Below are 15,816 nucleotides of genomic sequence, written 5' to 3'. Positions count from 1 at the left end.
TCTCTGTCTGGGCACATCTGCCATCTTTCTACTGTGGATGAGCCTGTGATCCCAGAGGAGCTGGTTTAGGGAGCACATCAGCAAGGAAAACAACCTATTCCTTTTTCACTTTTTTCCCCCAAGGTTAGTGTCTTGGTTAAGCCAGTTCCCTGTGGGGCTGGAGGAGTACTAGGGTGAGTTCTAAAGCAAGTGGGACCTCTTGCCTGGGACAAGGCAACAGCTCTCTCTTACATGGCTGTGAAATTGGCTTGACTATTAATGTCATTTACTCAGACATTTAGGCTCTGGTAAACTCCTCCTGGAAGAGCAGCTCAGCCTTATTTGTAGCTTTGAGGCAGAAGTAATATGTAACGGAGACCCACTTAACCATCAGTTCTGTGATCTAAATAAAAGAGAATAGAGCCTTGCAGAGAGGAAGCAATTTCTGTACCATGAGTTAGAAAAGGCAGGCTCCAGAGACTTAATAAAGTCCCTATAACTCATGGAACTGAATTCTAGACTAGTCTTTTACAAATAGTAAGGGAACTGACTTCTGTCCTTGAGAGTTCTCTTGCAGGGATTACCTGAATGACTGGAAGCAAGTCATTCACCTGGGATGAACTTGGTTTCTCCAGTATCAATGATGGCTGGCACTGGAAGATGAAACACCTCTTTGAGTCAAAAAACCACTGGGAAGGGAACAGAGAAGGTCTTCACCCCTTGTAGCCATAAATAATCACTGGATCAGAGGGTAGTAACTCGGGCAAGTGGGAAAGCGCGGAGGTCTCCAGCCCAGGCAGACTCAATGCTTGGGGGTCACACCAGGCTGCTTGGGACTTCCTCCAGCCCCATCCGGACAGGCTCCAGGAGGAAGCCGAGGCCAGCCAGGCCCTGGAGGAGCTCGAACCCCTCTCTCCTCTGTTCGGAGCCGCCGTCTCTGAACGTGCTGGCCGCTCTCCCACGTGTTCTCGCCGTGGGTGCTGGTCGGTGCGGGGCGCCAGGGCCGGTGGGGACAGCCCGGGCGGCGGATCCCTGAGCGCAAAGGAGTTAACAGGACTTTCTGCCTTTCCCGCCCGCGCCTCCTCCACCCTCCTCATTACCTGCACTTTATCACCGCCGGAGCCGCGGGGCGGGAGCGGTGCAGGGCCGGCGGGGCTGCCTGCGCCGCCCGGGGCTGCCCGCGGCGCTGGGGCCGCGCCGTGCGGGGGAAGGTGCGCGAGTGCTGCGCGCAGCGTGCGGGGGAGCGCCTGCCCGCCCGCCCGCCCGCCGAGTGCCTGCCTGTGGGTGGGAGAGCGGCTGGGGCTGCGGCCGGGCGGGCGAGAGAGCGGGGCTGCGCGCCGCAGCCCGGTAGGGATGCGGCATGGCCGTGGGCTCCGTGAAGATGCCGTCGCCGTGTGAGGGCGCGGAGCTGGCCCGAAGCTGGAGCCCCGGCGGCGGAGCCCAGGAGCCGCAGCCGCCGGTGCAGCTGCGGCAGAAGCTGCGGGAGCTGCCGGCGCTGCTGCGGAGCGGGCTGACGCTGCGGAGGAAAAGCGCGGCCGCGGCCGGCCGGGTGAGTAAGTGAGTGAGGGAGTGAGGGAATACGTAGAGAGCTGAGGGAGTAGTGAGGGAGCCGCCGGCGGCCCGGGGCAGCGCCCCCACCCTGCCCTGCCCTGCCCGCCGGGCTGCGGTGCCCCGGGCAGGCGGGGCGGTTCCCGCAGCGCCCCTGGCCGGGCCGCGGTGCGTGGGAGGCCGCGGACTCTCGGCGCTGGCCCCGCTTGGGGCCGGGCGGCGGCACGGGGGGAATGAAGGAGAGAGGGAGGGAGGGAGGATGCTCGGGCAGCAGCCGGGCATCTCGGCACCCATCGGGAGAGGTGCCCGCGGGGGGCCCCGGGCTCCGGCCACTGCTGCCAGCTCTGGTGCAACATGAGATACCAGGGTGAGAAAGCGTCCCTGTCCCATCTCCGGGTTCCTCGAGTGGCTCTCCCCCTCTGTCCCTTTTCCCTCGTGCGGGCTGACGCCTGCCCTCCGCGGACAGCAGGTACAGCGCGCCTGTGCTCCGACACCGGTGCACACGCGTGTTCCAGCAGCGAACTCCGTGCCCTGGAGCGTGTGAAGCTGGGATGGAGTGAAGTTGGGAGGCACGCTCCTGGCCTTCAACCTCGCCTGTCTCCTGACAGAGAGGCCGTGGGGTCGGGTGGGCTGACCGAGATCGCCGTCCAAATTTCTCCCAATTTCACCCGTTTTCAAAAAAGCTGGGGGTGTGTCTCCGCAGGGCAGTCAGTACCCTGTTGAAGTCCAGCGGGACACTGCTGTGGCTGGGAACTGCAGTGACAGCCAGCTGCCCATGGCTCCGAACTCTCCTAGTGTGACTGGAGCCATATCGGGCGGTGGCATTGCCATCAGATCAGCGGCAGTCAATCTGGTCAGACCTCACTTGCAGGCCAACACTGGATTGTAACCCATCTCCTGTGCAGTCGAAATGAAGGGGTGGGTTAATCCACATGGGGCTGGTCTGTTTGTGTTGGGAATTAGGTGAGCTGCTGTTTTGTTTCAGTGCACTGATAAACACCTTTGCAGAGAGTTGGGGGAAGTCAGCATGGTGTGTGTTTGTACCCTCATCAACTTTGCAGTACTTTGCCCATGTAAATAAATGATTTCTCTGCATGGGGAAGTTGTAATGAAATATACCAGGGTATAATATACCAGGGTGTGAATTTCAAACCAAACTTCCTGGGTGAATGCTTTGTTATAAGAGGATATATAGGCAAGGAAGATAAATAGGATTAAGGTGGGATATAAATTCACAGTCGAATACCTATTTTTAATGTGAATTCAGATTCCAGTTTTACAGTATTTTTTTTCCTTCAGCACATTCAACACACAAAATAAAGACTAACCTGTATGGAGATGCCTAATGATTTTTTATTGTTCTGGTGAATTAGTAATCCACCTGATTACAATCCAAGTTGTCCATATGAACACAGAGCTAAGGGGATTCAGTTAAACAGCTAAATCTTGCTTTGCCCTAGGAGGATGTTTGTGACAGATATCCTTCTTCCAATGAAGAAAGTACTTTTCTGAATTGTGTGGTTTGTTCCTCATTAGAAGCATACTACCAAATAAATGGAGTAAGTGTGCAGTGAGGAGGAGAGAAGCACTGCAGAACTGCTGCTGGTGACAGCTTTAGTTCTCAGGCAGGTTTGAAACACTGTTTTAACAAAACAAATTCATAGCACTTCAGGGAGACACCATGCAGAGCAGCCTCAGGTTTACTCTCGTGCTTATTGCTCACCACTACTGAAAGCATTTGACAAGTGAGTGGTACAACAGTTACTCTGTAAATATTTGCTGTGGGTGAGTTAACATCCCGGTGAGAAGCCTGGGTAGCTCCTGGGTCATACAGCTTCTCAGTTTTGCTTGATGAATCCTTGCTCCTCTCTTGTTTCACAGAGCTCCAGTGAGACTCTGCCTGCCTTTGCTGATGTTCTGTGTTATGGACCAGCAAACACAGTGTGACAGATTTAGTGGTGGGGTCACCTACGGCTTCACCTCCCGGTACCCTGTGGGTCACCTTGTAAAGTTTTTCTTGTACCATCTGAGTTGGTAGGAAGACTAGAGGGAGGATGGTGAGTCTGTAAGGTGGTCTGGAGTCAGCCCAGTGGATCTTCTGCTGGGAAGAAATTCTTTACTGTGAGGGTGGTGAGACGCTGCAACAGATTGCCCAGAAAAGCTGTGGATGCCTCATCCCTGGAAATGTTCAAGGTCAGGTTGGATTGGGCTTTGATTGACCTGGTCCAGCAGAAGGTGTCCCTGCCCATGGCAAGGGGTTGGAATTAGATTGTCTTTAACATCCTTTCCAGCCCAATCCATTCTATGGTTCTGTGACCTTGGATCAGTGGGAGATGCTGTGTGGAGATGCTGTATAGCTGCAGCAGTGTCTTGGTCCCATGGGGAGAGTGGGAATGCTGTGCTCTGCCATCTCTGGGTTTGCAGGGACTATCCTGCAGATGGAATTACTCAGCAGCATAAGTGCCTAGTGGGGTGTTCCAAGGACCAGGTCTTACAAAGAGTCCAGCATGGTTGTTAATTCACTTGTTTCCTTGGAGAAAAAGTGGCACCTGAAGTGCATGGAGTGTCTCCCTGTATGTGTGATCATCCAGAGAGCAGTTTATTTTTGTTAGTAGTACCATGTGTTGATTCCTGTCTGCTCTGTGAATGTGCCTTTTTCCCCCAAAAATGGACTTTTAGAGGCATGACATTTTAATGTACTTCTATTTAATCTGATTAATAATTTAAACCCAGAAAAGGAGAGTATTTGGAAGAGAATAACATGTTAGAACAATAAAATGCAGCATTTTTATACTTTCCCTTTTAAACATGACCCTAAAATTTTAAGTCTTAAAATAAGGTTGGAGAAAGGAGTAACACTAACATATGAAACAAAGATTCCTTTTTTTCCCCACCTCAACAAAATATTTCAAGTTAATCCAAAGTTAATTTTCAGACGGTTTTGTTTGCTTATGAAAAAAAACTTAGTCTGTTCTTCCTCTCCAGTGACTTTTCTTTGTGCCTTTTTGCTTGTTTAAACACCAAGCTGAGAGCTTTATTTGTCCAGCTGGTTTCACCAGGAGTGTTGCTCACTTAGGTGAGCTGTTTTCAAGTAAATGCTGACCAGCTGAAATTCTGGCTTGTTTAATTTCCTAGAAAAATATTATGACCCCTGAACAGGGGTTCTGCTTCTGATGCTGACTTGCTCAGGGACTGCCTGCAGTGCAGTTTGCTTCCACATCTATGAAGCACAGATAATCTACATGTGTGCATGCCTGGGGACTATGGATAATAAAATATAATGGAAGTGTTAAGGGTATTATAATTGTTTTAAGGATGTACTTCACTTCATGCTATTCAAATACTTCCTGGGCTTCAGGGGAAAGGAAAGCATTGTGTAATAGAGGGTAGTATACATTAAAAGAATTGATTACATTTTGAAAATCAGTATGGGGTGAAAAAATTTTTTTCAATCTGTTTGGACATCTCAGTGCTTAGCACTTCACACTAGATTATCTGAAAATTGTGACCAGAGATGGGGATAATTGAAAATACAGTGTAATAACAAAATTAGATTTCCCTCTCAGTTCAGCGACCCCCAAAACTGGAGAGAAAATAGGTATTTTTTGCTTTCTGTCTTAGGATACACCCAGTACTAATACATGTAAAGAACTTGAAGATGGAAAAGCACTTTGTAGAAAAAGCTACAGTAACCATTCTGCTTGGATGTGTCTGTGCTGTGGACAGTAAACATGAATACACTCCACTGCTTCAGTCATTTAGATAAAACAAACGTCCAGTTCCTTGTCTAGGGGAGCCCAATGTTTCTTTTAAAACTTTTGAACTTTGAACTGTGCATTGATGGTTTTTTCCCTTAAATTCAGTCTTAGGACAGGTGTAGCACAGTTATCCAAGATGGCATGGATGATTAGATTGCACTTGCACAGTGAGCTGCGAGGTTAAGGTTTTACTCATCATCCTCTGCTGAATAAAATAGTAGAAAATGCAACCTTTGCTGTGGTAGCTGGGTGTGTGTCAGAGCTTGTGCAGAGGCAGAGGAGGGATCTGTTGTAGTGGGTCATCGTGCCCTGTGGAACTCTTCCCCTCCCCCATGTCCTTTCTCAAATTCTCTGGAAAGACCCTTCTGTTTCCCAGTTTGCCTCCTAGAGTTAAGTGTTGAGTGTATATGTAGGAGGCATGAGTACTTTGCTTATGAACAGTCTTTGCTGCTCTTCCTGCTGCCTGTTAAAGATATCCTCTTCTCTTTCCTTTTCTTTTGTGACTAGTGATGAAATACAGTTCTGTGCCTCTGGAAGCACCAGCAGGGAGGTTCTGCAGGCCACTCCATCATGACAAAACTCATTTTCACCAACTCAGTTTTATTCTTTATGGACTCAACACTGAAAGTGCTCAGAAGGAGGAGGAATCATCTTCCACACACAGAGGCAAACACCTTTTTAATCACCTCTTCTGCTTTCTAGGTTCACATTTACACACAGATAAATACTGCTATACAAGATCATCAATGTTGCTCTTTGTCACAACAGTGGAGCTGGAAAACCTTTTGGATGTCATGGAGTCAAACCCCATTACTCTGATATTGTGAAAGATCCTGCTGGTCTGTAGAAACCTTCATCATGGGATGTACCTTTTGGCTTGATCAAAGTTGAAGAGATATTGAAGAGACTATTTTCTCTTTTGAGACCTTGTAGTTACTTCTGTGAGGTTCCTTGAGGTTTTTGACTAGGCAGATGTTCTCAGACTGTCTTCACTGTCTTAGCTTTGTTTTGAGCAGCAGACTTTGCTGTATGTCTGTCAGGATGTAACTGACTGTAGAGCTACAGGTTGAAAATAAACTACAGATGCTGTGGTACAGCTGCTAAAAGTCTGCATGAGTTCAGGGTGAGTCTGGAGAAATTCATGGAAGAGAAATGTATTGAGGATGCATAATCCTTATCAGGCACAGAAGGCTCCCAAGCTGAAAATAACTGGAGGGTTGGAGTGCATTAGGGATATCTATCATGTATTCTGGCACTAGCAGTTGTCATGCTGTTGGAGACAACTCCTCTTTGGCAGAGGAGAAAAATCAAACTATATGCAATCTGTTTTAATTAAATGAAGTATCAGATCCTCTCAACCTACATTCTGCTAAAATTTTCTTTATCTCCTGTTAGGGGCTTTCAGTTGCTTATGTCATTCAAGTAGCTATTCTGTAATCAATTTATTTGATGGCTGGGGAGACTGTAGAGCTGTTGATGAGGTTTTGACAGGACATTAGAAACTAGCTGCTGGAAACACTCAGAGTTTACTGTCCTTCCTTACATGGCTACATCATGGTGGTGGTTGATGCTTAGGTTTTGATTGAGCCAAGCATATAGATCTACTTCGTACCCAGATAATCCTCCCGCAAATGACTGACATTTATTGCAGTCCATATCCTTGCTGGCAGCTTCTCATCTTCATGGTGCCTGAGTGAGCTTGTATTTCATGCTGCTGAATTACACTCTTTTCCCAATATTGCACTTCTTGAAGGCTCCTAATCTTCCAGTACACCATTCTCTTTACATGGGTTTTGACAATACCTCCAATTTTGTGCCATCAACACATTTCATTAGCACCTTTATGCTCTTTTTACCAGTCTTGATAATGAGAACAAAAAAAAAAAAAAAAACCATAATAATTTCCCTGGTATCTATGTTTTATATACTATAGAGACTTTAATTTTGACATTTCTTCTGCATTAAAAAGATGCAGCAATGTTTTGTGTAGATGCTGTACTGGCTGAAATCAGCACACGAAAGTGCTGGATTGACTCAGTGGGTTGGAAGTTTTATTGTCAGAAGTATTATTGAAGTTGATTGATTGATATTGGTGACATTTTACTTTCAAATCTGCCACAGAGGTTCTACTCAGTAACTCAATACCCCCATCACTTTAGCAGCTATTAAATGACTAAAAATAGTTGTGGTAAGTAGTCTTGAATTTTTCCTATTGTAACCAGGATTATTATGTATTCCTGCTAGATATATTCAATTAAGATAATTATCTTTCACACATCACATATAGTATCCTTAAACTTGTCAGCTCTGTGATTGGTGACACATGAAATATTGAGCAATGGATAAAATAGCTTTAGCAACAGTGACCATGGTAGCTGGTGGGAAATTTCAGTGCCTCATGTGTTTATTTGCATAATAATTTGTTTCATAGTCAGTCTTCAGTGAATTATTAAATTGAGAATACTTCTTAATTAACCCATGTGTTATGACATCTGAGAAATTATGCCTGGATTTGATTAACTACAGTTGAATGAAATGGAAAGTAAACCCATACTTCTGCCCTAGGAAGTAACCTAGTAAGTTTTGCAGAATGCAAAGCTATTTTTCTCCCTGAGGTTGGGGATTAGCCTGATTGACAGGATGATGCCCACTGCCTGTGGTCTTACACTGGTGCTGGGAATGAAGCTGGCAATTTCTGGACTGACAGTCAGCTGCTTTTTAGCATTTCTGGGAAAGTCCAGATGCAGCACTAGCTGGTGCCACTGTCAATGCATGGAGAATAGGTGCCATCATGTGCCTTGTGTTCATGGAAGCTGCATAAAATTGACACAGATTCCTTGACACACCAAAAATGCAGCAGCTTGCTTTAAACTATGGGAGAGGCTCTGTTTCCTTTCTCTCTTTGGTTCAGAGCACATCCTGATAAGGCTCTCTTTGACCTGCCTACCATAAACCAGACTTGACTGTAACGCCTTTCCCATGCTGCAAATTGAGCTCCAGCTGAAAATACCTTGAGCTCATTTTGCCTGTGCTCAGACTTTAAGTGCCAGTTGACTTGTGTTGAAAATAAAACCTTCAGTTAAGGACTGCAGAAGCAAGTTTGATCATCCTTGCATGTTTTTTTTGTCTGGTTGGACAAGGATCTCAGTGGTTTCACTTTTAGTTTTGCTCCCCTTCCTAAGGGATGTAACTTGCAGATCCTCAGATGTGGTACTGCTGTGTATGGCTTGGAAACCTATCAAGGAAGTCTATGAAGGAAATAAGATCAACTCCACTGGAAATAAAATTAGTGTCTTTGCAAAATTTCTGCTAGTGTTACATCCTGTTGAAATTCTTGATTTAAAGTGAGCTGATTGTCCCCTTAGTTGCATGCTTACAGGAAAATAAACAAAATTCACTTAGTGGAATTTTATACTTTAATTTACTTGGTTACAAACCTGTATTATTGGTTAATTCACAGTAGATTTCCCAGCTGCCAGGATGAATGAACAACGCCATACTGTACAATTATGACAAACTCTGTTAAGATTTGTATTCAGCTGTTGTTACTTGTATGTCCCCAGTGGCTTGAATTCCATTTGCGCCGTGAGGAAATTGCAAAACAAGCTGTGCATTTTTATACTGATGATAATGCTGAGAAGACAGTGATAGCTTTTCAAAAGGGGAAAAGAAAAAAAAAAAAAGCAAAGCAGAATATGTCAAGTACCTAGGGAATAAACTTTATCCATGACACCTTTTTATTTAAACACTTTTCGTTACACCTGTGTTTTTGGCATGAGTTTAAGGATAAAGAAGTCATTTGGGCTCTAAAGTTAAAAGCCATGGAAGCTGGATGTGAGTATTTGCAAATTCTAGGCATAAAATGCAGTAGCTATTCATAATTGTCACAATGTCTTTTAACTCAGTTAACTTCATAAAATGCAGTAGCTATTCATAATTGTCACAATGTCTTTTAACTCAGTTAACTTATTGTTTGGTTTGGGTTAGTCTGACCTTGTAAAATGATCTTCTTACAGACATTGTATTAAGCTAGGGTCAATTATTAATTTAATAATTTAAATCCTATGGTATGCAATTTTCTCTGATTAATTCCTTTTTTGAAAGATATTTTCTTACAGAGAGACACAGTGGTCTAACTGATTAAAAGTCAATACACTTTTTTATAGTGCTAAAAGAAAATAGACTGCTGATTAAAGGAGAAAAAAGCCCTTCAATCTCTATAAATAGCAGTAGATGTGTATTCATAGCATCAGTAAGGATCATCTGCCTTCAGTTTTAGAACTGAATTAACCCATTAAACCTTAAAATGCCAGATTATATCCTTTTTTGAAATACTGATTGTGAGGAATGCAACTTTTTTCCCCCTCGTTATTGAGGAGACTGCCTTTCTTTCCCTGTTTCCTGAACCTCATACTCAAGCCTTTATGTAACTGAGACATACATGGGATACACAAGTTAGAGCAATAAAGAAAGAAATGCATTGAGAGTCTTTGGTTTAATTATGGGGTGTGTTTTATGTGTGTGTGTGTGTGTGTGTGTGTGTGTGTGTGTGTGTTTTGTTGTGGTAGCTTCTCCAGCAGCTGCCCCTTCTGAGCCTCTCTGCAGGTCATGTATGTATCAGCATCAGCACTCTGACTATGGAATGAGTGGCACCAAGCAAGGAGCAGTGGCTGCGTGAAATTACAGCACTGGTGGAAGAAATGTACGTCAAACAGTGCCCTTCATGATGAAGTACATGGTGTGCAGTTTGTAGGTCAATATTGAGGAGGAGGAAGGAGTATTTTAGGTTAAAATCTGAAACAAACAAACAAACAAGAAATAAAAGGACCCCAAACCTCAAATCCCACAGAAAAACCCCAACAGAAAATTGAGGTCCAGACCACTTGTGAACATCAAGGATTTATGATGTGGCTTGGGGGAGGGAGAGAGAGCAGGTGTTTGGAGTTTGTTTATACATTTTTTAAGATGATAAGCATTTAATTGTGGTTTTCTGGCCAAGTTCTCGCTAAGAGAGCTAGACCCAGTGGACCTAAAACACTTTGTAATTTCAGATGGATGTGCTAATCATTTGCTGCAATAGACTGCTACTGCACACTGCTGAGCAGATGCTCCATTTCATCCTATAGGTGAATGCAGTTCAGTGATAAATCAATTGATTTTTAAAATATGGAAAGAGGGGAGAAAAACAATGCACACACACACAGCTCTGAAAGTTGCAAAGCTGTTGTTTATTGGGTGGCTGAAGGAATGAGACAAAAGTACCACTTACACCTGCTCTTGATCCCAGCTCATGTACAATCCAGTGCTTTGTTGTGGTCTGTCATTTCTGCAGTGCCTGAAGCCTCCTGGCAGCAAAAATAAATCTGGGGGTGTGGGCTGCAAGTCTGATGCTGAATCTGTGTTGCAGGACAAACTGTGTTGTGTGGTGTTTGTTAAGGAAGGCTGTGGGAGACCCAAGCCCTAAAAGGAACAGAAACAGAATCTAGTAGTTAGCTGCCAAAGAAGAAAGAGGAGGACACAACCTATCCCAAGCTTAAGTGTGTTTTGAGTTGAGCAGGATAAACTGTAGCATCTGTCATAGCTAGCATTGATTTGTGTGTGGGAATACTCTAAAGTAGCCTTCCTGGAATTTTGTTGGGAAAAAGTTATTTAAGAAACAAAAGTTAATAATCCTGTTAGATTTAACTATTATAAACACTTTTGAAAACCTAAGCAGAGTTTAATTCCAATTCACAAAGAATGGCATAATCACGTCAAGTTGGAATTTTGGTATTTGAAAAACTTATACCATTCAGACCATCTTAAAATCTTATATCTTATAGTTATACTCTGTCAGCAAGTGTCTGCAAATGATTAAAAGACTGTTCTCTTTCTTCCACATGTATAAAAGAGATTGGTAAAAATGCTAAGCCTTTTGGAGCACTGTAATTCACAAATAGTGTCTGTGTCTATGGCCTTTGATGGCAATTGCTGCAACAAAATACATAAAATGCAAAAAATAATAATGGCAGTTAAATTAATACGTCTTTATTTATATTTTTATTATTGTACTGCAGGATACTAAGAGGAACATTGAGCAGATATTTAATTTCTTGTTTTATCTCATTAAACAAAACAAATGAGTTTCAGATTAGTTTTACCAAAGCTATTTATCTAATTATGGCTTTCACTGCACTTGAATGAATGGTTGCAAATCAATAGGTCTCTTAGGTTGCCAGGACATGCATTAATATTGGTGAGTCACCAAGCTGAATAGCAGAAGTGATGTCTCTTTGTTATTTTTCCATTCAGATATCTGTCCTCAGTTCATGCAGTGTATGCATAAACTGAGAATTTACCTGAAGGTCTGCTTAAAGAGTTCCATTTATAAACTGATCATTTGCAATTCGTGTGGCAAAAAATATTTACACTATACTGGTGGAGGTTTTATTTGAGAAAACCCAAAGCAATTCTTTGAGAGGAACTCAGAGTAGATAAAAACATACTGTAGTGGGTCAAGATAATGGTTCATCTAGTCCTGTACCCATAAATTATAAGGTTAATCTAACAGGTAACAATTTTAGCCATAAATATAATGTTTCTTGTGATTTCAAGAGAGTGTATTGCCTGTCTCCCACACCTTTTTTTGTTTTGTTTTGTTTTGTTTGTTTGTTTTCTCCTAGTTTCAAATAGCCAGTTTATACTCTGGTGCTGGGGGCTTGTTAACATTAACCATTTTAGTTACAGCTTTTCATGTTGTGCATCTGCAAAGCCAGTCTTTTAATGAATCTGGATAGTGTTTTGTTTTCAGACTCATCCTGGAACATAAATTTACAAAGCTTCTCTGTGTAGTCTGGTGACAATAAATTCACAAGGGAAGGAAAATTGAGGTTTTATTCTGTTGTTGATGAAAACATTTAGTTTTGATCAGTTTTGAATATTCTACCTTTAATTTCAGAGACCCTTCCTCTGTTCCTATGAGACAGGGAACTTCCAACTTCTGTACATTTAACTTTTTTGTTCTTTTTACAGATATTTTTCAAGCAAGCGATTCCAGTCTCTTTAGATGACTTCTTCCATGCTGTAATAATTTTTGATACCTTGTTTTGAACTCTGTCTGATTCTGCAGTGTCCCTTTGAACTAGTGATGGCTTGTGCTGAATGTAATATCCTAGATGAGGCTGCACCACTGTTTTATATAAATCATGCAATTTCCTCCCTCTCCCCATCATGTAGGATTTTCATCCTAACAATCTGCTATCTCTGCAGAGCTCCTGGGGCCACTGATTAGTTCTTCACACAAAATGTCTTCCCATCCATTCAGGTTGCTTTCTTTTAGCTGATATAAGCGATTTAAAGTAGTATAAATTGTCAGCATGCTTTTCCTTGCTTTAGATGTGGATAAACATAATTTAGCACTGTTTACTTGCCTACCTTGACTAGGTCTGTTTGAAGCTTTTTATAGGCTTCTGATTGTGACTAACCAAATTTGTGGGAGCAAAATTTGCTTATCTTGATGCTGACATCATAAATAGGTTTCATGAAACAGCATCCAGCCTAGGATACAATGTTGGGGCATCTTTGTGTTTTCCTTTTCACAGTGAAAACAGTCGGTTTAATCCTGTTCTTGTCCTTGATTATTTCTGTGTTTTTGATCAACCACACTGTTTTGTCTACACATGGAAGGCTGCTTTAGCTCCCTTTGAGGAGTTTTCTGTGTTAGGATGAGTCCATAATTTCCTTGTTGAAGCTGGAGGTACAGCTGTGGAGCGTTGCTGTGTAGGTGGTCTCTGAACATAGGAGAAAAGCAGCAGATAGCACGTCAGTCTTGAGTTTGTTGCAGCATGCTCTGTCAAAGGCTTTGCTGTCCTTCTAAGGAACGTAAGAATATTCATGACCAGTGAAGCTCCTGTTTGGTGGGTGGACAAGTGTTTGGGAGGCTTTCCACAGATTAGTAAGCAACAACATTGTCAAGTAATCTCTGAGCAGAGCTCTCTGCAAGGGTGTCTCTTGACTCTGCTCCTACCAGTATTTTCTTTAAAAGCTCTCGTGATGGAGTGAACAATAAGTTGTTAAGAAGTAGCTACTGCTCCAATATATCAAAGAGGAAAGACCAGTGAGGAAAGCTGTGGTTCTTTTTAAAATAATTTATTTTTAGTTTTCTGCTTAAAAACTTTATGGCAGAACTACTATTAGGAACAAACCTATCTAACAGGTAAACCAATAAAGACTTTTGAAGAATTGCAGATGTTTGTTCTCTATTCTTGTAAAGCACTTCATTAAAAACAGAGTCACACAATGTCCTTGTAGTGTTTAGTCTTTTGCATTTAAGCAGAAAACTGTAGTTAACAGAGCAACACTGCTATTAAATCAGAGTTGTGGTCTGATTAAAAAAAATATGAACTTAGGCTCTTTGAGAATACATTTATTTTGGCTGTAGAAAAGTACCTACTTCAGTTGTTTATTAATAGCTAAACATGTTACAGGAAAATTTATGGCAGGATGGTGGGAGTTGATAAGGAAACATCACTTTTGCCCTTTCTGTAAATAAAAATAATTCCAAGAAACTATCCAGAGACAATAATTTCTTGTTAAATACTGTCCCTGGTCACTGAAAAGCTAATGGTAAATTTTGTGAAACTTCTGAAACTGGAAACCTGATTTTACTTTTTTTAAAATTTGAGTTAAACAAGAAAACAGACTGCATCTTTATCCCTCGCTTTAGCAGTTCTTGGTGTTATCTGACTTTCAGAAACAAAGCTAAATGCTGAGGGTCTGTGACTCATCTTCTTTTCAGCCTGAGCCAACTCAAGCTTCAGTATGTGTATGCTTGTTTCTTTATACCATGACTTTTTCCCTCCTAAGTTAGTCATTGTTATCTCTTGGCACAAGTGAAGAGGTTAAAAACGTCAACAAGCATGAGGCATGCTAAAAACATGCAAACAAACCTCCCATGTAATCTTCCAGACCCCAGAGTGTTTCCATTCCCATTACTTTGTTGTTCATGAACCCATCTGATCTTTTGATCATATCCTGATGGAGGGAGCAGGGAGGTGAATTCCAAGGCAAGGGTTTACTGACCAGGAATAATGTCCTAGAGGCCCTCTTCAGTTAACTGGTGTGTCCAGTTCCCAAAAAGGACATTATGGCATTGCATAAAGAAAAAGCAGAAAATAGATTAGATAGAGGTGAAAATTTTCTGTTGAGCTTTTTTTGAAAGCTTTGTATTTTGAAGAAGTCTCTGTGTATGTTTCTACATACCAAACAGTTTTGTAAGTGCCTTTTAATTTTGGTACAGTTATTTCTGGGGCTGGACAAGCTACCAAATAGGTAGTTAACCCACAGGCTTAGGCTGGTTTGGATAAAATGGGTGAAGCCCTGGTGGTTTGTGGTGGTTGTTCTGTTGAGATAAGGATGGCTTGAAATCACCTCTAAAAAAAACTTGTGGGAAAGGATGGAGTAGTGAGCAAGGTGATGGGGCTGAGCATCAACTGTTTTTTGAAGACAGAGTATCTCAAAATGAAGGTCTCTTACAGTAAGTGGTTATTTGCCATCAATCTGCTCTAGGGCCAGAGTTTAACCTGTGGGTCACCTGTCCTTGCTGCAGAATACATGATGGAGCTGGATGGGCTTTGGAGATTGTCATGGTGAAGAGGTTGGAAGAGTCTGAACAGAAATTGCCTACTTTGCCCAGGCTGCTTTGCTGAATTGATGAGAGTAAATTGGGTATCCCAGCAGTCTGTTAGGATGTCACTGGCATCTTGCTTTTTATTAGTTTTCCTGGAAACACAGATAGAACATCTCTGTTGCTCTCTGACAGATCAGTCACTTTGGAGGGAAAAATGCCGTATATTAACCCTTTGGATAATTTTTCTTCCCTGATTTCAATCTAAATTGTAATTTTCCATGTGCATATTGCTTGAATCAACTTTTCAAGACAGCAGTTCCCCATCTCTCCCACCTCCTGCTTTGCGTAGGTCACGAAACATTTGCTGACTTAAAATGATGTTTATTAGAGACGTTGAAAACTGAGTAGGCTGGTAACTAGGATACAGTGGGTAAGTGAAAGGAGGGTAGCAGCATATTGAAGTGATCAGTGTTGCAAGCATTGGCTGGGATGCAGAATATTGAAGAATAAGAGAGTTAGTTCTCTTTGCCCCTAGGCCTGAAAAAATGTGGTCAGTCTTTGGTTCCTTTTATTCTCATGGGACTAAGCAAACCCTCAAGGATCTTAGGATAAAGTTTTAACCTGGTGAGGCAGAAGAAGGTGGCTCAGTTCTATGTTGTTGCTTTCCATGGGTCATTAAAGGAGAACCCTGAAGAGCCCTGGACACTGGTCCAAGGGCAAGAAGGGTGCAGCTTCAAGCAGTTCACAAAATGCACGAGCTGCTCCTTAGTCTGGTAACCAGAAGCTCCTCCAAGGGTGCTGCTCCTAGCCCTGGCTGCCAGGCCTGGCTGTCCTCAGGTGGTGGAAACATGACCCTGTAGAAAGGCAGTGATGTGAGTCCTTTCCTCTGATTGTACTATGGCATCAGCAGACAGCTCTGCTGGC

General features: G+C 42.9%; 1 protein-coding gene across 1 annotated transcript in view; it reads left to right on the top strand.

Moving 5' to 3' along the window:
- The first annotated feature begins 1,310 nt into the window (after window positions 1-1,310).
- The window catches only part of RAPGEF5 (Rap guanine nucleotide exchange factor 5), a 155,931-nt gene continuing 141,425 nt past the window's right edge, over window positions 1,311-15,816 (top strand). Inside the window, exon 1 of the mRNA XM_030230825.2 lies at window positions 1,311-1,528. Coding sequence (XP_030086685.2) covers window positions 1,340-1,528 — 189 coding nt within the window. The 5' untranslated portion in view covers window positions 1,311-1,339. The remainder of the gene's footprint in view (window positions 1,529-15,816) is intronic.

Source organism: Serinus canaria, chromosome 2 (assembly GCF_022539315.1).
Source record: "Serinus canaria isolate serCan28SL12 chromosome 2, serCan2020, whole genome shotgun sequence".
NCBI lineage: Eukaryota > Metazoa > Chordata > Aves > Passeriformes > Fringillidae > Serinus > Serinus canaria.
This window is presented reverse-complemented; position numbering and strand designations above follow the sequence as displayed.